This window comes from Podarcis vaucheri, assembly GCF_965113315.1.
Source record: "Podarcis vaucheri genome assembly, chromosome: 4".
In the NCBI taxonomy this organism is placed as follows: Eukaryota; Metazoa; Chordata; class Lepidosauria; order Squamata; family Lacertidae; genus Podarcis; species Podarcis vaucheri.
This window is the reverse complement of record NC_138762.1, coordinates 25,324,553-25,344,176: the sequence shown is the minus strand read 5'-3', so window position 1 is coordinate 25,344,176 and position 19,624 is coordinate 25,324,553. Positions and strand designations below refer to the sequence as shown.

Sequence of the window (19,624 nt, the reverse complement as noted above, 5' to 3'; positions counted from 1 at the left end):
CATATATATAGAGGTGGTGGGGAATGAGATAAAATAGGGAAGAAAGCAAAATTAGTAATAATGAAAAGTGCATTTTACCATGCCAAGGATCACAGACCACTTCATGAGATGCATAAAGGGGAATGCATGAAGGGAGAAGAGGACCAGAAAGTGTTGGATACATACAAAACTTAGGGACTCGCAAGGAGCCGTCTGTCCTTTTGACTGATATTCCATGTAGGGTAAGATGTCTACATCCATCTTGGCTACAAGTTCCAAAACATCCAGAGTATCAGCAGTCTGGTCTTCATTTGTATCCTGAATATGGGGGGCGGGGGGTAGAATAAAAAGCACCACAAAAATAAGTATTAAAAAGCAAGGTTATAAATTACGTAAAATAATGTGCATGCTTCAAGATACAAAAATGAACACTGGAATTAATCTGAACTGGGATGGGGAAGTCCTAAGAAAAACATAGAAGCTTTAAGCCAGAGGTGGGGAACCTGTATACCTGAAGGAGCGTCTCCACTCCCATCGTTCAGCCTGGACATTGAGGTCCAGCTCTGAGGGCCTTCTGGCAGTTCCCTCACTGTGAGAAGTGAAGTTACAGGGAACCAGGCAGAGGGCCTTATTGGTAGCAGTGCCTGCCCTGTGGAACGCCCTCCCACCAGATGTCAAGGAAATAAACAACTATCTGACTTTTAGAAGACATCTGAAGGCAGCCCTGTTTAGGAAAGTTTTAAATGTTTGATTCTATTTTAAATATTCTGTTGGTAGCTGTCCAGAGTGGCTGGGGAAACCCAGCCAGATGGGCAGGGTATAAATACGTTGTTGTTGTTGAACTACCATACCTAACCATTGGCTATGCTGGATGAGCCTGATGGAAGTTGGAGTCCAACAACATCTAGAGGGCCGCAGGTTAGCCACACCTGCTTTAAGCAGATTCAGCATGTTCTCCACCATGTGCCGCTCTGCTTGGCTGTAGGAAGCCCCCTCAGACAATGTTTTCCTCAGTTTGCATCGGTCCATGCGTAACCCAGAGTGGAGCTCCTTTCAGGTGAAGGATGCCTCCTCACCCCACAGATGATGCGACGTGCAAGTTTGGTGTTTCACACTCAGGCATAAATGATGTGAGCAGTCCCTCTGTGCAATGGGATGGAGCAGCCAGTTTATTATGCTACATCATCATCATCATCATTTATTTAGTATTCCCAACAGAATACTACAAACATGATAAAGCATCAAATATTAAAAACTTCCCTAAACAGGGCTGCCTTCAGGGCTGCCCACCACACCTTTGACGCACCATATGTTGCTGAACTATGGTCCCCATCAGCCACAGCAAGCATGGCCAATGGGAAGGGATGATGGGAGTTGTAGTTTAACAATATCTGTAGGGCCAAAGGTTTCCCACACCTGTGTTACATCACCTGGCCTGCCCCAATTTTGCAATGTGTCCAAGCCATGAGATTAACAGCTATGCTACTTTGAACAATTGTTCAATGGCGAAATAATCATCTCAGTCAACAAGTAAAACTGGGTAACCAAGTACATATTCCCTGCTTGTTCTCCAGAATGGAGACCAGTTGAAAATGCAATGCATTTTACAGCTGTTCTGAGGAAAACAATGCCAAGGGAGAGAGGGAGAGAGAGAAGGGTAAGCAGAGAAGCAGAAGGAAGAATAGAACAAAGATAAAGCTGTTTTGAAAAAAAGGGAAGAAAATAAGTGAAGATGAAAAACAAGTGAAATAGCATCTTTAGATTCCAGGGAGAAATATAGTATTTAGACTAGACACGAAGGTTTTCAAGAGATGAGATGAAAGAAAAGTACTGATTCTGGGGAATGAATGAAGGGGATCTGGGTGGAGTCCCCTGAGCAGGAGTATAAAAGGATTCATGGATTACATGACCCAAGTGGTAAAAGGATACAACCCATCTTTGGGTGCATCTTCTTCCCAGCACCTTCTATACTTCTGGTGCTCGGTAATAATAAATTCAGTTATTAATATTAGGTCAATAAGAGAACTTGCCGATCAGAAGGTCGGCGATTCAAATCCCCGCGACGGGGTGAGCTCCTGTTGCTCAGTCCCAGTTCCTGCCAACCTACCAGTTCGAAAGCATGCCAGTGCAAGTAGATAAATAGGGACCGCTCTGGCGGGAAGGTAAACGGCATTTCCGTGCGCTGCTCTGGTTCGCCAGAAGCGGCTTAGTCATGCTGGCCACATGACCTGGAAGCTGTACGCTGGCTCCCTCAGCCAATGAAGCGAGATGAGCGCCGCAACCCCAGAGTCGTCCGCGACTGGACCTAATGGTCAGGGATCCCTTTACCTTTACCTTTAAGAGAACTGATGAAGTATGAACAGTGGGCCCAAGGATTAAGTGACAGCTCATGCGTACAAAGTACCTCAGTGAACACACATACCCTTTTCTCAATTGCCACAAAACTTGTAAACTGGGTCACAATGGAGTTCTTCAGACTGAGCTCAATGATTTGGGACTTCAACAGCTGCTTCTTCATCTAAATAGGTAAGACACAGGCAGATTGTTATTTCAAAATAGCACAAAGAGCTCTAATCAAAGCAGGTGAAGTATAGGGCTGAAAACAATGAAGAGATGCTTCTCCACATGGTGAACCAAATAAGCATTGGCAAACCACTCCCACAATAATGTCAGTATGTCTATATTGTGGCTGCTGAAAAGAAAAGCTGGCTACAAAAGCTGTGAGGTTTTATATTTGAGGGCATCTGTCTTGCTCCACATACAATGACCCCATGTCCCCTCCCTGTCAGAAAGGGATTCCTTCCCTCCCCAAAGTGCAAATGAAAACAAAACCGCATACTAATGCATTTATTCTTGCCCAGGGGCCGAAACAGGAGCAGGGATTTAAGGACGGGCAGAGCAATCCTATAACCACATGGCACCGGGACCCCACATATTGTTGGAACTTCAGATATGCCCATCTGAATCCATAGTACTATACTACTTTGACACATCATGGCTACGGATGTAAAAAGGTAGCAATTTCCATTCCAGCCAATATCCACCACAATCAGTGCTGTTTCTGTTCCACTGCAGTTCCGTTTCCGTCAAATACTACACTATTTGTCTTGCTATCCATTATTTAACGCAAGTTATGTACGCGGGTGGCGCTGTGGGCTAAAGCCTCAGCGCCTAGGGCTTGCCGACCGAAAGGTCGGCGGTTCGAATCCCCGCGGCGGGGTGCGCTCCCGCTGCTCGGTCCCAGCGCCTGCCAACCTAGCAGTTCGAAAGCACCCCCGGGGGCAAGTAGATAAATAGGTACCGCTTACCAGCGGGAAGGTAAACGGCGTTCCGTGTGCGGCTCTGGCTCGCCAGAGCAGCGTTGTCACGCTGGCCACGTGACCCGGAAGTGTCTCCGGACAGCGCTGGCCCCCGGCCAATAAATGTGAGATGGGCGCACAAACCCCAGAGTCTGGCAAGACTGGCCCGTTTGGGCAGGGGTACCTTTACCTTTACCTTTATGTACGTTACAGAAAGTACGCAACTATTTTTATCAACTTGCACAATAATCTTTTCAAAGTAAATCTTATATTCTTTAGAACTGATATTTTTGTAATGTGCAGGTTTAATCAATTACAGTGCAATTCTATACACGCCTCTTCAGAAATAAGCCACGCTGCGTTCAATGGGATACGTATATTGTATATGACTGCGGCCCTAACCTCCTACAATTCATCAAAAGTCATATCTAAATGAGCAGCAGCTGCAACTAAAATGGCTAGCCAATAAATTGTTCCATGTTTTTCATTTTACTTTTTTTTTGGCAAGGTACCTCATGTTCTGTTTCATCTTCATCAAGAATCCCTTGTTCATAATCTCGAATGAAGGCTCTTGCTGCAAGTTTGTGCAGCATCTATACAGATTGGGCAGTGGGGAAGGAGGCGGGGCAGGAAGAGAGAACCAAGAATTAGTAGCAGTAACAAAATATGTATATACAAAAAACCAAGTTTTTAAAATAATTATTACAATTTAAGCAACATTTAGGCTCCAATCCCATATGCACTTACCAGATACTTAGACCCACTGACCTAAAAGGAAGTTATGAGTAGACATTTATAGGATTACTACGCCCAGTCAGAATCAATACCATGATACGTTGGGAAGGGTTTTATTTTTTAAAGGAAAAAAACCTTTTCCTCCTGTGCCATGTTACTAACAAAAATTGCCCACAGGGATCAATTTCAGTTTCCCTCCCAGAGCAAATGTCAGCTTTTGGGGGAGGGGCACAATTTATCCAACATTTCAGAGGGGGGACCTGATTAGATGACTTTGATTGGACAAACACACCTGTTTCTGCCACCTGCAATAATAATATCTATCTATCTATCTAGATAGGGACGCGGGTGGCGCTGTGGGTTAAGCCACAGAGCCTAGGACTTGCCGATCAGAAGGTTGGCGGTTCGAATCCCCGTGACGGGATAAGCTCCCGTTGCTCAGTCCCTGCTCCTGCCAACCTAGCAGTTCAAAAGCACGTCCGTGCGCTGCTCTGGGTTGCCAGAAGCGGCTTAGTAATGCTGGCCACATGACCCAGAAGCTGTACGCCGGCTCCCTCGGCCATTAAAGCGAGATGAGCGCCACAACCCCAGAGTCGGTCACGACTGGACCTTTACCTTTTTATCTATCTAGATGGCAGGATAGGGGTGTGTGAGAAGGAAGGCGGGTTGCACAACAGCAGCAGCCATGCATGGGAATGAGGAGGGATGAACACTGAGAGGGGGAAAGTGGTAGTTTAAAACAACAGCTTCTAAATCCCCTATTCTGACTTATTTTAGACCCTGATGTAGCTTATGAGAGAAGCATGAGCTCACCGTGCCCGTTGTCTTCTGCAGCTCAGTTGTGGACACCACAGTCTGCAGCTCTTTGTCGTCTATTAGTGCATTTAAAGTGGCCTGAAAGAAAGAAGAACAAGCAGAAATATTCCTTTTATTTTAATTAAATATGCTGAATATTCACTGTTAAGGGTAACAGAATGTGCTGTGTTACTTTTTCATGCGAGTACGGTGACATAAATACAGCGTGCAGCACGATTGTTTAGTGTCTCATAAAATGAATTACTCTTGTAGGTAGGTCTTAAGGACCACCTGACCCCTTATACCCCTCCCCTATCACTGAGCCCCATGGCTCCAAAAGCCGGGCATTCAGTGTTGCAGGTCCAGGACTATGCAACTCCCTCCTAGCCGAGATTAGACAGGCACCCTCAGGCACTAACACTTTCCTGTTCCCACATGTTTGGGTTTCTGCTTGGTTTTAGGATGGCCATTCATAGTTTTACTCTTCATATGGTTTGTTTTTAAGCACACCACTTAGAAATACTAATGATTCAGCGGCATATAGTATGTGTTGGCATCCGTCTGCCTTGGGAGACAATGGAGGAGAGTGTCTTTGGAGGTGGAGCCAAACTGTTGGAAGGTTACAGAGCCTGCTATGGCTGTAGAGACAGATAGGGGAGAAACATGTTTTGTTGCATCTGGGGAAGATGAAGGAGATGCCTTAAATAACTAAATAATACATGCTGCATATAGTATATAAATGGTGGTTGCTAAAATGGGCATATTTGTCCAGCTGTGAATTTAAGACTAAATGGTCTTACAGGGGGAAAGGGGAGTGTCCTTTTTAGATGATAATGTATCACCTGCATTAGCATGTGATGGATGGCCTCTTGCAAGAGTCTGTTGCAACCCTACAATTCTACAGTGGTGCCTCGCAAGACGAAATTAATTCATTCCGCGAGTTTTGTCGTCTTGCGATTTTTTTCGTCTTGCGAAGCACGGTGTCGGGGAAGTTTTGGAAAAGCTTCAAAGTCTTTAAAAACCTCAAAAAAGGCTACCACACTGCGTTCTATGAGTTGCTCCTCGAAGTCAAGTCGCAACTGTATTAACGGTGTTAAGAAAAAGGAAACAAACTTGCAAGACGTTTCCATCTTGCGAAGCAAGCCCATAGGGAAAATCGTCTTGCGAAGCAACTCAAAAAACCAAAAACCCTTTCGTCTAGCGAGTTTTTTGTCTTGCGAAGCACGGTGTCGGGGAAGTTTTGGAAAAGCTTCAAAAATACCAAAGTCTTTAAAAACCTCCAAAAAGGCTACCACACCGCATTCTATGAGTTGCTCCTCGAAGTCAAGTCGCAACTGTATTAAAGGTGTTAAGAAAAAGGAAACAAACTTGCAAGACGTTTCCGTCTTGCGAAGCAAGCCCATAGGGAAATTCGTCTTGCGAAGCAACTCAAAAAACCAAAAACCCTTTCGTCTAGCGAGTTTTTTGTCTTGCGAGGCATTCGTCTTGCGAGGTACCACTATACTCTAAAATATGGCCGGGCTGCTCAGCTGTGTTTGAGGTGCCTTCTGTTCGTGCCATGTGGACACAACTTACAGCACAACTGCATTTGTCATGCTTACTACTGCTATAGTATTGTTTTGCCTGCTCCACAATTCTTAGCAAAGTCATTTTCACTTCAGCAGAAAGGGACTGTTCTGGATCTACCCTTCAGCTTGTTTGTCATTCTTGCATTTCTCCACTCTCACTTAAACTTTTCATTTGTGCCATTAGATGGGAAAAAAATTCCAAAGCACTTGCATGGAGCTAAAAGTATTTGGCAGTTGCTTGTACTACACAAGGTGGTGAGATTAGGCTGGCGACAAGCTTATTTACCTGAGTACAGTGAGAGATGAATCCATAGATCAGAAGTCGGTCGTGATTGAAGAGAGACTGTATCTGAGCAGGTGCGTACATTAGCTCAGGTGCATCAAAATCAAACTGCTGCCATTTGATGGAAATGGCATTGCACCCCAAAGAAGACATTCTTGATGTCTGACTCTTCATCTGGATGCAGAGAAGGAAACAGAAAATTATCATTTGTTGCTTTCGTACAGGGTAAAAGGACACAAGAATTATACAGCTACACAGTTTTTTTGTACGACACTGCATCAGGCAGACAGGGGGCAGGGATATGTTCACCTGAAATGCATGGCCTTTTGGCTTACCTGTGCCTGAACCCGCCCCCAACCTCCCCAAAATAAAAACTCCTATTCATGAAGCTGCCATCTGTGCATGTCCACTCATTTGCATATGTGCTGCCTCAAACGTTCACACCATTCTTAAGTACAAAATGAACGCGGCTTTCGTTTCCTAGCCAGATTGAAGCTGGGCTGAGAAAGAATGCATTAAACAGCAGAATTTGTCAATAAACAACAGGCTTGTGGATTGTTTCTAATGTCATGTGAATGGGGATCCAAAAATTAGCAGTGGGAGTGCACTGGATGTGGAATAAGTAGCAATGTGAAGATACTTGTCACTGGAATACAGATCCTGTTTCTCTGCTGGGTAGCAATCTTAGCAAACCTTCCCCGTATAAGCTGTCCTCTCAAAATAAAGAAGAAATGGGCAGCAGAGAGCATTGTTGGCTGCCCACTTTCCACCTTAGAGCAGATTTATGCCACAAGGTGCCATAGGAAGGCACTGGACATAGTAAAAGATCCATCGCATCCTGGTCACTGTCTCTTCGAGCTCCTGCCGTCGGGACGGAGATACAGGACGATGAAGACAAGAACGAGCCGTCTTAAGAACAGCTTCTTCTCCAGAGCGATCTCGGCCCTGAATGGGAAGCCTGGACTTTGAAAGTCATCTAATCTTCCTTGCTGTAGTATACTGTATTGTTTTAATTAGTGTTTTTATAGTTGTTTTGATTTTGTGTGGAGTGCTCTACCTGGGTGGATGGAGCAGCCAAGTAACTTCGTTGTCCCCGAGAGGGGGCAATGACAATAAAGATATTATTATTATTATTATTATTATTATTATTATTATTATTATTATTATTACTACTTCTAGACTGGTTCACAGACAACAGTGAATGTTGAAGCATTTGATATACCACAAACACAGGGACATTGGCCTCTTATCTGAGCATGAAGTGCCTCAACAAGATTTCATATATTTTCCACATAAGCCACAGGTTCCCTCATCTCAACATCGCAGTAAAACAAAAAAATGAAAGCCTCCCCCAAATATTCCCACAGAGCACAGGTGCCAGGCCCCAGAGGCCCTGGGTGCCATGACTCCCACAACGTTTTAAGTGAGGGGGCCGGGAACATGCAAAGTCTGGGGCAGCCGCATGCAAACACACCCCAGTGCGCGAGCTACATCATCACGCCACTCCAGCGTGCACCCACTACATCACTGCACCCAACTAGGGATGCGTGAGGACGTAGCACGTGTGGCAGGGGCATGATGATGTAGTGCACACACCACATGGCATGCATGCCCTGCCAGAAGGGCACACGGCCCTGGGCACCCGCAGTAATGGGGGGCAAGACAGCGCCACTGCCACAGAGGAAGCTTACAAAAGCAATCTCACAAAAGGAGCTGGCCCCTCTGTGACTACAGAAAAAAAGATATTAAAATATACTTGCCTTTCTCTCCCAGTTATATTTGGATTTTGCATCAAAGTATTCAAAGGCTCCAGCTCCATACTGGGCTAAAGATCTCAGCATGTGACGATTTGCTGCGGGGCTAATGCAATTTGTAAAGGTTTAAGTTAATGGCCAGTTTGAATGAGATGTGGAATTTAAAAGGGTGGGGAAACTGCAGGAAAATATCAACCTGAACAGACAACACTGAATATTTTGCTTAGTATATCCTGGACATTCGAAGCAACTAACTCCCTGCTTGCACGGGGTTGCGTTCTGGGTCACTGTGTGCATTGGCAGAGCAAGTGTAAACCTGCCTTGTACTGCCCCCTTCCAGGGCCAGAAACATTGTGCACATCAGCCATTGCACATGCCTTGGTCCCACCCAAAATGGTTGTTCCCTCTACTTCAATTGAACCACATATCTTAAGTAATAAACCTTTGTCCTGCTTCTACTTGTAGCAGAAAGCTGGGCAAAGCTAGCCAAGAGATTTGGGGGGGCACATAGCTCAGTAGCTGAGGACATACTTTGCGTGTATAACGAACAAGTATGAAGATCACAGGTTCAGTCAAGCTAAGCTACTGTTGCTGCTTCTGGCTCGTAGTGCTTTGTCACTGCTAGCTGTGCTCCATGCCCCCACTCCCTGCCTTGCTCTGAGAAGAAGAGTTTGGATTTGATATCCCACTTTATCACTACCCTAAGGAGTCTCAAAGCGGCTAACATTCTCCTTTCCCTTCCTCCCCCACAACAAACACTCTGTGAGGTGAGTGGGGCTGTGAGACTTCAGAGAAGTGTGACTGGCCCAAGGTCACCCAGCAGCTGCATGTGGAGGAGCGGAGACGCGAACCTGGTTCACCAGATTATGAGTCTACAGCTCTTAACCACTACACCACACTGGCTCCCTCCAGAGAAATGGAGGGGTCCTTCCTCAGAAAGAGGCAAGTCTAGGAGGAGTGGCCTAGGAGGGAGCCAGCACCTCCATCACTCTTCCGGAGTAGTTGGACATCTTTTAAAATTATTAATGGAAATCCCTTTAAACCCAAGTTGTATTTAAAATACTCTAAGGCCTAAGATGCAAATTCACCCCCCCAGCCCCTGCCAATAGCCTCATTTTGCCTAATGAGTAGGTCTGTCTCCACTCAAAAGGATATCAAGGAAAACAGATGGTCGGAATGAACAATACTGAGCTAGATAAACCAAGACTTTGACTTAGGATATGAAAGCTTCATATTTTAGCTTATAGGGGTGGGGGGTTCCAAATAGTGCACTTTCACGCCCTCAGGTACAACCTGGTTTCTCCCCACAAGTTTACACTGCCAAGTGCTGTGGTGACAAACCATATTATCAATTTGCTTACATTATTGTCCCTTTATCTTAACATTGATACAAAATGCAATTATGATCCCAGATAATTATCCTTTACAGAAGAGAGCTCAAGGACACACATTTTTTAAAATATGTGCAAACATTATAATTAAAAAAAAACAAAACACAGATACCTGACTACTGGGCTGAGCGCTACTGATGCCCCAAGTCTGCCAACCAAAGCAAATGACTCACTCTACCATCCTAAAAGCCTGGCATATTAAATACACTTTGTAATTTTCCGAGAGCACAAAACAAAGTGTTCAGTCAATTTGGACCTACCCCACTCCGCATGTGAATATTCTAGTGTGGTGTGTATTTTTCTTCAGAATCTGCAAGGTCGTGCCTTCGTTCTGAATATGTCCATCAGATATAAGAAGAATGTTGCGCCTGCTTTTAGAAGGGTACAGCAAACTCAGGTAATGCAAAACCTTCCATATATCGGAATTTCCCATTGAAGCTGTGGCAGACTAAGAAGGAGGAAGGTAACAAGAAAGGGTAATTTTAAAAAAAGGTATTTATTTTCTAGTTGCAAAATTGTACACATATAAATCATAAAACATGACATGACTAATGGGGCACCAGGGGAGGGTAAAATACTAAACGTTTTATTTTACAGTACATAATAAGGAGGCGGTTACAGTAAACGAGCAAAATGAGTTCACCAGTAAGTCAACTTGGAAAACACAAAGTGATATGCATGAGCTAATGAGTAGTGCCTGCTTATCTATGCCATATTGCAATATATGTTGTGGGTATTTCTTGTCCATGAGATAGATAGATAGATAGATAGAGATAGAGACATAGACATAGACACACACACACACACACACACATACATACATACACAGAAAGGGTCATTTTAGACCCTTGTTTTTAACCAACTAGTGATCAGGTGTGGATAAGGGTGGTCAATTGCTCCACTCAAGTTTTACCCATCAAATAGGTTAACATTCTTTACCAGATATTGTGTGTGGCTGCAGTATTAGTTCATTTCACTTGTGGGAAACCACGCTGTAATTTGGGTGCAAATAAATTTTCTCAATGTTGAAAGACATGAGCACACTGTTATTCATTGAAGATACAATCAGATGAAGCTGCTTTGCACCATCATGCCACCTGTCTACTGAGACTTGTAGCAGCAGAGAAATAAGGGAACTTCATAACCCGGCTGAAGCCAAGCAGAGCTGGAATGGGTCAGTATTGGGGTGAGAAACTGCTTGGGAACCCTGTGGATTTTTAAAAAGCTTCATGTGCGTATTTTCCTTAATGTGCTTTTATTCAAAATAATCCATAAAAGGGTGATACTGAAATGTGGGGAATGAAGGAATATGAAACTAACGGATAAGAGCGAACAATGGAGATCTTGTTACATGAGGGAAAACACTTTATTATTATATTTGGCAGACCACAAAAGACTTAAGTGCACAGATGGAATGAATGAATGAATGAATGAATGAATGAATGAATTATTATTCATACCCCACCCATCTGGCTGGGTTTCCTCAGCCACTCTGGGCAGCTCCTAACAAAATATTAAAAACATGCTAAAACATATGCACTTACTAGAATAAAGTTTTTCAGAGGTGCAAGATCCGCCCTGTGGGGTTTAGGATCGAAAGGAAATTCTTCAAAACCTGTACAGGAAAACCAGAACAACACAGAACTTTATTAATAAAGGAAGTTCTGTATTTTTACAGTGGAGCCCTATGCAAATCTATGCCAAAGTACGTCTCACTGGATTAAACGAAGCTTACTCCCAGGTTAAGCAGTGTATAGCAAAGAAATAGCACGCTGGCAGAGAAATCCAACATCAACATCCCTTTTTGTCAGGCTGTGGGGGTGTGCACTGTGCAGAGGTGTCCTTCCACTAAGCTCTGCTGGATGAGTTGGCTTCCTGCCAGGCACCGACCGTCTGCCAGCCGAAAATGCAAGGAGGCAGCTTGCTGGGCTATTTCTGCTGACGGGCCAGTGGAAAGCCCTGAGAAATTATCAGGAAAGGAAGAAAAGAGGGATGAGCTGCCCCAGGATTCCTGTCATTGGGTCTGATCTGGACCTGATCATTGTGCCGACCCTGAGCAGAGGGTGGGATTGCACCCTTAAGGTGCTAAATAAAACAATAAGCCTCCCGAGGGATGCCTCCTGATGAAAGAAATAATACACATTTTAGACAACAGCATCAATCAATTGCAAATGTCTGCATAAAGCCAACAGATCAGCCCTGAGCCTTAGGGTGTTCCAAAGATCACATACTGCATGGAGAGTGAAATATACAAAGAGAGAGAAAGAGAGAAACATGTCATAGATCAAGAGCTCTTTTCTTACTTGTGCCGAATTTGATAACGCTTATATTTCTCGTAGTAAAAGTACACAACTCTAGAGCATAGAGGGCAATCTGCTTGGCTTGCTGGAATGTCGAACCTCCCATGGAATTGGAACAATCGAGGCAGATCACGGTCTCCCCGCTGGTGCTCAGAGGGTCAAGTGCCGATTCGAACTCCGGTTGAAACACAAGCATGCACGCCTAAAAGGACGTAGATGATGATGATGATAATAATAATAATAATAATAACAATATATTATTTGTACCCCGCCCATCTGGCTGGGCTTCCCCAGCCACTCTGGGCGGCTTCCAAAAAAAATATTAAAATACTCTAATACATCAAACATTAAAAGCTTCCCTGAACAGGGCTGCCTTCAGATGTCTTCTAAAAGATGGGCAACAGCGACGAAGCCTTAGTTCACCAGGGGTGTCAGGCAAATGTTCACAATGCCAAAACAAGAGAGAAAGGCACAGCCAGAAGTTGGAAAGGTACATTTGCTGGGATCCAGAAACTGGCAAAGGACCTGCCAGTCTTCTTTATGTGCCAAAAACATCATCATTTAAAAAAAAACAAAAGTAAACTGGCCAGATCCATACAAGATGCTTCAGGAAGGATTCTTTGGTGGACCCAAGAGGGAGTACTGCACTGCTTCAGGGTAAGCACACCTGGGGGAGGAAGGCATAACTGGCAGTTGCGCCAAGCAGAGGGCTTGAACCAATAGTGGCTGCAACGCCAGGTGGGACCCTAAACGAGGATGGCAGCAGGGTCAGCCCCCGTGGGCTGGGCTGCAGGACGTGGGCTCCAACAGGGCTGTGGGTTTGAGCCCCGTGCTGGGAAAAAGATCCCTGCATTGCAGGGGGGGCTGGACTAGATGACCCTCGGGGTCCCTTCCATCTCTACAATTCTATGATCTGCCTGGCTGCGCAGGGCCTGGTCTTTGTTTATAACATGCCGGGTTAGAAGCAGGCATGGAGAGGAAATCTAACCCTCCCTACCCCCCTTAAAACTATTGTGGTCTTGAGAAAAAGTCCCTTTTCTAAAGCTGGTCTTTACATTGAGAGAAAATTCCCAACTGGGCCCTGTTACTTATCAGCTCCCCTCTTTTGCTAATGCTGCTTGCTTTTAAAGGAAATCGGCACATTAAATGAAAACTTAACATCACGTCTAGTTTGTTCTATAAGAACAGATGCTGATCTCTTTCATGCTGCTCTAATGGTTTGTTTGTTTTTAGTTATTATTTTCACACCTGCTGCATTTTTATTGTTTTCTTTCAATGTACTATAAGTAAACTGCCCCTGGAAGAGTCATCCAAAGATGCAATAGAAAATATCTTAAAGAAAGAATAAAATAGGAGTTACCTCAGTCTCATTGCCCGGGTGCTTTTCTACCCACATTCTGGGCAAATGGACATCACCGATAAAGATTTCCATTGCAAAGCCACTGGTGTCCAAGAAACTGTTGTCAACAGTCCGAACCACAGCTTTACAGTCAGTTTTCTGAAGGTGGGAAGGGAGAGGAGAGAGAAGGGGGGTGGGACTCTGTTGTTGCAAAAAGGCCTGAATAATTTGCATCCTAATCTTTTGAGAGGTCCCCTCCCAATTTAGCTCCCCCACAAAAAAATATGATGTACAGTGGTACCTTGGTTTACAACCATAATCCGTTCCAAAGGTCCGTTTGTAAACCAAAACAGGTTGTAACCCAAGGTGCACTGTGGCGATCACATCCCCAGACGTTTAATGGTCTATTGATCCCTGTGCCACCACTGTGCTCGCTTCCCCGCTGCCACCAACCAGTTACTCTCTGGTAAAACAGTTAAAAGTGAACAAAAAAACAAGTTTATTTTACAAACAAATAACAAGTTTATGGTTTTTCAGATAATATTCCTGTCAGTATCTTAACTTTAGTTTCTTTACCGGCCTATACCTTCCTAATACCTTCTGACTGATTATCTCAACTGTTTGACTGACTCCTCTTAACAAATTTTCTCACTATCTCACACCAGAATAGCCCAACCCACAGACTTATCTTCCCTCTCTAGTCTAACTCCAGACTGTCTTCTCAACCACTCTAACTCTAACTCCTCTCTGTGCTTAAACCTTTTACACAGTTAACTCTGCCCCTCGGGTTCCCATTGGTTAGTCATTTTACAATTAGTTAACGCTTTCCCTATGAACCCAGTATGATGTCACACACATAGGAGGGCAAACGTCACATGCACTTTCGCCAATGGGGCCTCCAAAGATTTTTTGTTCATAATCCAAAAAAATGGGTTGTAATCCAAAAAAAGGTTGCAAACCGGGGCATGAACTTCTGGGTTTGACATGTTTGTAATCCAAAACATATGCAGGCCAAGAAATATGCAAACCAAGGTACCACTGTACTTGTGATGTTTGAGAGTGTGGGGTGGCAGGGGTTGTCTTATTCATGATTCCTTTGTAAAGCACCTTACAGCTGCACATCTAGAAAGGCACGGTATAATTATCTATCTGCCTCTCTCTATCTCTCTATCCACATTTCCATGTTACAAGCTTGACTTCTGCACAAATATAGATAGTTCCTTTTAAAACAGGAGGTGCAATTCGGTTCACTTATTTTCCCCACCCCACCCCCCAATTACAAACTGCCCTGCCCTGAAAAACAGATGTACCAGGGAGATTTGCTTACCTTTATTTCAAGCTGATGTGTCCAGCTGCTAATGTTTTTAATTTCAAAGGGCATTTCAACTGACATTTCCAAAGAGAATCCACTGAGATAGAGAAACCATATGTTATATAATAGGTCAGGATTGGTGTGTGATACATACACACACAAACACCTCCCCCCAATAAGGAACAACATAGCATGTTTTCTTTCATATTCACTAGATTTCACTGTAATCAAAGTGCTAATTAATCAAACTTCCACCTAGCAGAAAAACAGCTTTGTAGATGATACATAAAATATGCTATTTCACTATGACTTGGATCCTAAGGTATATTAATGGAAGGTAAAGGACGTTTATGGAAGGTAAGATTCCTGTCCACTCCTCCTCACTGCAAATCTCCAGGAAAACCATCTTTAGGGGGTCCGGGACCCTTCTGCACAGCAGGGGATAGGGCAATGGAGGCAGCTGGGAGAGGAGGGGGAATAACACCAAATGAGGGTCCAAGCCTAAAATAAGCTCTGCCACAGTGGGGAGCAGAAACAGGCAGTCCATTTCGGACTGTCGCCCTTCAACTTGCAGAGGGAGGCAGGGTCAGAAGGCATAGCTAACATACTTGTCCCCAAAGCTCCTCCTCACATGTTATATTCCCTGACTGAAGAGGTCTTTTTACCCCATTTAAAGTATGGTTACCAGATGTCCCCATTTCCCAGGGACAGTCCCCAGATTTACAAATCTGTCCCTGGACAAAATCCGTCCCTGGACAAAATCCATCCCTGGAATGTCCCCAGATTTCATTTAATGTCCCAGGATTTATATTTTAAGTGATGTAGATTTATTAACAGGGAATGAATGTTGTGTGATTGGTTCAACGGCACAAGACACATCATATGGGGACTTCCGGTGAGGCAACATGGCGGGTGCCACAGCACCGAGCAGCTCCTGAAGCCAGCCAGAGCCAACTGTGCTACCAGGCTGGCTCCGGGCTGCTGAGACAGCCACTGCTGCTGCCGCCGCCAAGGGGATGTCAACTGGGGGAACCACTGACTCTCCCCCCGTGACCCAAATCGAGCCGGAAGTGAGAGTGCCCAGCCACTCAGCCGACTGCCCAGTGGCGCTCCGGGGCAAGGAAAACCCCAGAGCCGATGCAGAGAGAAGGAGGAGAGGAGAAGAAGGAAGAGAGAGAAAGAGGAAGGAGAAAAAAGAGGGGAGCCCTGACCTTGCTGCCGCCGCTGAGGATGAAAGGTAGGAGAGCACTGGGAGGGCAAGAACACGTGGCCAAGCCCAGACCCAACCTGAGCCTACTCCACGGCAGCTAGCGCTCCAAGAGAGCAGGCCGGGGCCCAGAGGAAGGCCGAGTGACAGAGGAGACCACAGAAGAGAAGACATTACTTATTTTTTATATAAAAAATTAACTTTTTTTAATAACTGGTGGGAGGGTTAGATTTCCTCTCCGGGCTGGTATGGAGGACTCCCTGGTCCTGAATAGGGTAACTGTGCCCCTGAAGGACCAGGTGCGTAGCCTGGGAGTCATTTTGGACTCACAGCTGTCCATGGAGGCGCAGGTCAATTCTGTATCCAGGGCAGCTGTCTACCAGCTCCATCTGGTACACAGGCTGAGACCCTATCTGCCCGCGGACTGTCTTGCCAGAGTGGTACATGCTCTGGTTATCTCCCACTTGGACTACTGCAATGCGCTCTACGTGGGGCTACCTTTGAAGGTGACTCGGAAACTACAGCTAATCCAGAATGCGGCAGCTAGACTGGGAGCGGCCGCAGAGACCACATAACACCGGTCTTGAAAGACCTACATTGGCTCCCAGTACGTTTCCGAGCACAATTCAAAGTGCTGGTGTTGCCCTTTAAAGCCCTAAACGGCCTCGGCCCAGTATACCTGAAGGAGCGTCTCCACCCCCATCATTCAGCCCAGACACTGAGGTCCAGCGCTGAGGGCCTTCTGGCGGTTCCCTCACTGCGAGAGGCCAAGTTACAGGGAACCAGGCAGAGGGCCTTTTCGGTAGTGGCGCCTGCCCTGTGGAACACCCTCCCATCAGATGTCAAAACGATAAACAACTACCTGACATTCAGAAGACATCTTAAGGCAGCCCTGTTCAGGGAAGTTTTTAATGTATGATATTTTAGTGTTTTTTGGTTTCTATGGAAGCCGCCCAGAGTGGCTGGGGAAACCCAGCCAGATGGGCGGGGTACAAATAATAAATTATTATTATTATTATTATTATTATTATTATTATTATTATAACTTCTTTTTCTCTTTTCAAAAAAAAAGAAGTGTCCCCGGATTCTTTGGAAAAAATCTGGTAACCTTAATTTAAAGATAAATTGATGAAATTGCTTAGAAAGCACAGAGCACCTGTCTTTTCATGGCTATAAAAACCACAGAATTGTAGAGTTGGAAAAGACCTCAAGGGTCATCTAGTCCAACCCCCTGCAATGCACAAATCTCAACTAGAGCATCCGTGACAGATGGCCACCCAATCTCTGCTTTAAAACTTTCAAGGAAGAAGTGCCCCCAGCCTCCCGAGGGAAGCCGTCCCAGTGTTGAATAGCTCTTACTGTCAGAAAGTGATGAATAAATGCAAGTGAGGAAAAACAAATGCTTCAATCTGCAATATTGTTTTTTAAAGAAAAAAACCATGCATTTATTTAAAATACAGACACATCTTTTAAAGGACACATTACAATTTTAGTCTACTTACCCTGGTTTTGTTCCACCTGGCCTAATGGAAACTTTCCTTACTGAGTCCTAGTTAACAAACAAAAACAATGAGGTCTGTATGGGTGCAATCAGGCCTTTTTCCGGCTGAAACCCACCATTAGGTGGGTGCCATAGCCATTCTATAAGGGTGGTGTTCATGGCAAGTTCCAGCATCTCTCTTTCCAGAAAAACAGCTGTCAGGGAACTGCCATCAGTACTGGAGGGAGAGCGCAAAAGCCAGAGGGATTCCAGAGAGCGTCCAGGGATCGGGAGAAGCAGCCCATCTTCTGGGGAGGAGAATCAGTGTAGCACCAGTGGAGAAGGGGGGCAGATGGGGGAAGTGGCGAGGCGATCTCATGACTCCTTGCCTGGGACCAGCGGGAGAGTAGGGGTCCTCCGTTGCCCACGCCCTCCCTGCGCAGAAGGCTTTCGCGCAGAGAGAGTAGGAGGAGACTAGGCGTCAAAGAGCTTCTTTGCTGGAAGAAGTTTAAGAAACGCCCACTCACGGATTCTGCCAGCGACTGAGTCAGCCACGGGTGAGTGACTGTCCGGACAGAGGAGGTTCACTTTGGCCGCCCAGCCAGGTGTTTGCACCCAGCCAGGAAGATAGGCACCTGCTTACACACGAGCAACCCCTTAGAAACCATTACAACAGCACTGGGTGCAATTAAATATGAAGTTGTGGAGAACGGCAACAATTGTGTTTGCACCATTATAATGCAGGATTTCCTTCCTTCTGATGGAAAGAGGCCCTCACCTGTGTGTTCTCATTCAGCGCTTTGTCTTGTTGCCAAGGCGCCACAGCAGCCGGCAAGTGGAAGGCAAGGCATTCGTTCTCATAACTGAGCTCCGTGATGTAGGTGATTTTGATGAGGACTTTGGTTGAAGGAGGCAGGTTTCCCACAGAAACGGTGAAGATGTCCTACAGAAGGATATTTGAAATGTCCACAGAAGCAAATCGCCATTTACAAAACAATGACATGGCCTGCTTTCTTTTATAGCATACTGAAAACGTCCCAGACTAGTCTGTGGCCCTGGAGGTGTTGCTGGGAACCCATCAATTGGGGAGAGTCTCCCTCATGCCACACAGGGCTAATGGAAGAGGGAAAGGTAGTGTGGTTGGCAATAACCACAAATAATTGCTGGCTAGAAGGGCTTGACGACACTTCTGCTTGTTCCATGTCTAGAAAGCACGGGATTGAGTGGTTTCCCCCTTGCTCTGCTCCTTTTCCAAACTGGAGAAAACCCAAATAGCTGTTTGCTCTTCAACTAGGCCTTTGACTGATTGAGATCCAATCCCCTTTCACATGCGTTGTGAGAGGGGAGATCATTGGTCCGTTTTTGTTCTCATTGTTATGATGTCTTTTGTATTTTTTTATACATACAATGGTACCTCGGGTTAAGTACTTAATTCGTTCCGGAGGTTCATTCTTAACCTGAAACTGTTCTTAACCTGAAGCACCACTTTAGCTAATGGGGCCTCCCGCTGCCACCACATGATTTCTGTTCTCATCCTGAGGTAAAGTTCTTAACCCAAGGTACTATTTCTGGGTTAGTGGAGTCTAACCTGAAGCGCCTGTAACCTGAAGCGCCTGTAACCCGAGGTGCCACTGTATTGTATTCTTATGTCATGAGCTGTCCTGCTATCTATGACTGAAGGGTGGTATACAAATTTTTGATAATAACAACAATAATAAGAATAATAAGCTTTCCCAGGGGGAAAGCAGGGGTGCAAGAGGTGGCTAATAATAAATAATAAACTTTTATTTGTATCCAGCCCTCCCCGGCTGAAACCGGGCTCAGGGAGGCTAACATCAAATATATAACATTGGTATAAAATCAAACAATAATTAAGTTTCATCCTAAAATCAAGTCAGGATCAAATAATAAACTAAGCCCTAAGGGGAGCAAAAAAACAGAGTTTGTTACGGTGCCAGTCTCCTCCACCTTCACCTGCTAATTGACAGGTGTGTATGTGCGAGATACTTGCTATAGTATACATTTGGTTCTGGGGTTGTAGAGCCTTATCTGAATATATACGTTCAGAACATTTTTCATATGCAGGGTACAGCTTTCAAGCCAGAGCACCTTGCTTGGTTTCATCAGTAAAACAAACGAAGGCCAGTGTATGCTGATCTCTTATAAAGGCATAAGTATTTTT

The 19,624-nt window shown here is 45.0% G+C and overlaps 2 protein-coding genes across 4 annotated transcripts in view; both read right to left on the bottom strand.

Annotated features, from left to right (window-relative positions):
- RNF17 (ring finger protein 17) overlaps nucleotides 1–19,624 on the bottom strand; it is a 107,247-nt gene that overhangs the window by 464 nt on the left and 87,159 nt on the right. The window lies entirely within an intron of this gene.
- The window catches only part of PARP4 (poly(ADP-ribose) polymerase family member 4), a 49,230-nt gene that overhangs the window by 12,162 nt on the left and 17,444 nt on the right, over nucleotides 1–19,624 (bottom strand). For all 3 annotated transcript variants that reach the window (XM_082220378.1, XM_082220380.1, XM_082220379.1), the window contains exons 18-30: nucleotides 18,221–18,385; nucleotides 17,465–17,511; nucleotides 14,771–14,852; nucleotides 13,465–13,602; nucleotides 12,108–12,306; nucleotides 11,349–11,419; nucleotides 10,065–10,252; nucleotides 8,420–8,519; nucleotides 6,663–6,833; nucleotides 4,827–4,907; nucleotides 3,791–3,871; nucleotides 2,402–2,497; nucleotides 166–297 (exon numbers count right to left, since the gene is read on the bottom strand). In XM_082220378.1, the coding sequence (XP_082076504.1) occupies nucleotides 166–297; nucleotides 2,402–2,497; nucleotides 3,791–3,871; nucleotides 4,827–4,907; nucleotides 6,663–6,833; nucleotides 8,420–8,519; nucleotides 10,065–10,252; nucleotides 11,349–11,419; nucleotides 12,108–12,306; nucleotides 13,465–13,602; nucleotides 14,771–14,852; nucleotides 17,465–17,511; nucleotides 18,221–18,385 (1,551 nt within the window). The remainder of the gene's footprint in view (nucleotides 1–165; nucleotides 298–2,401; nucleotides 2,498–3,790; nucleotides 3,872–4,826; nucleotides 4,908–6,662; nucleotides 6,834–8,419; nucleotides 8,520–10,064; nucleotides 10,253–11,348; nucleotides 11,420–12,107; nucleotides 12,307–13,464; nucleotides 13,603–14,770; nucleotides 14,853–17,464; nucleotides 17,512–18,220; nucleotides 18,386–19,624) is intronic.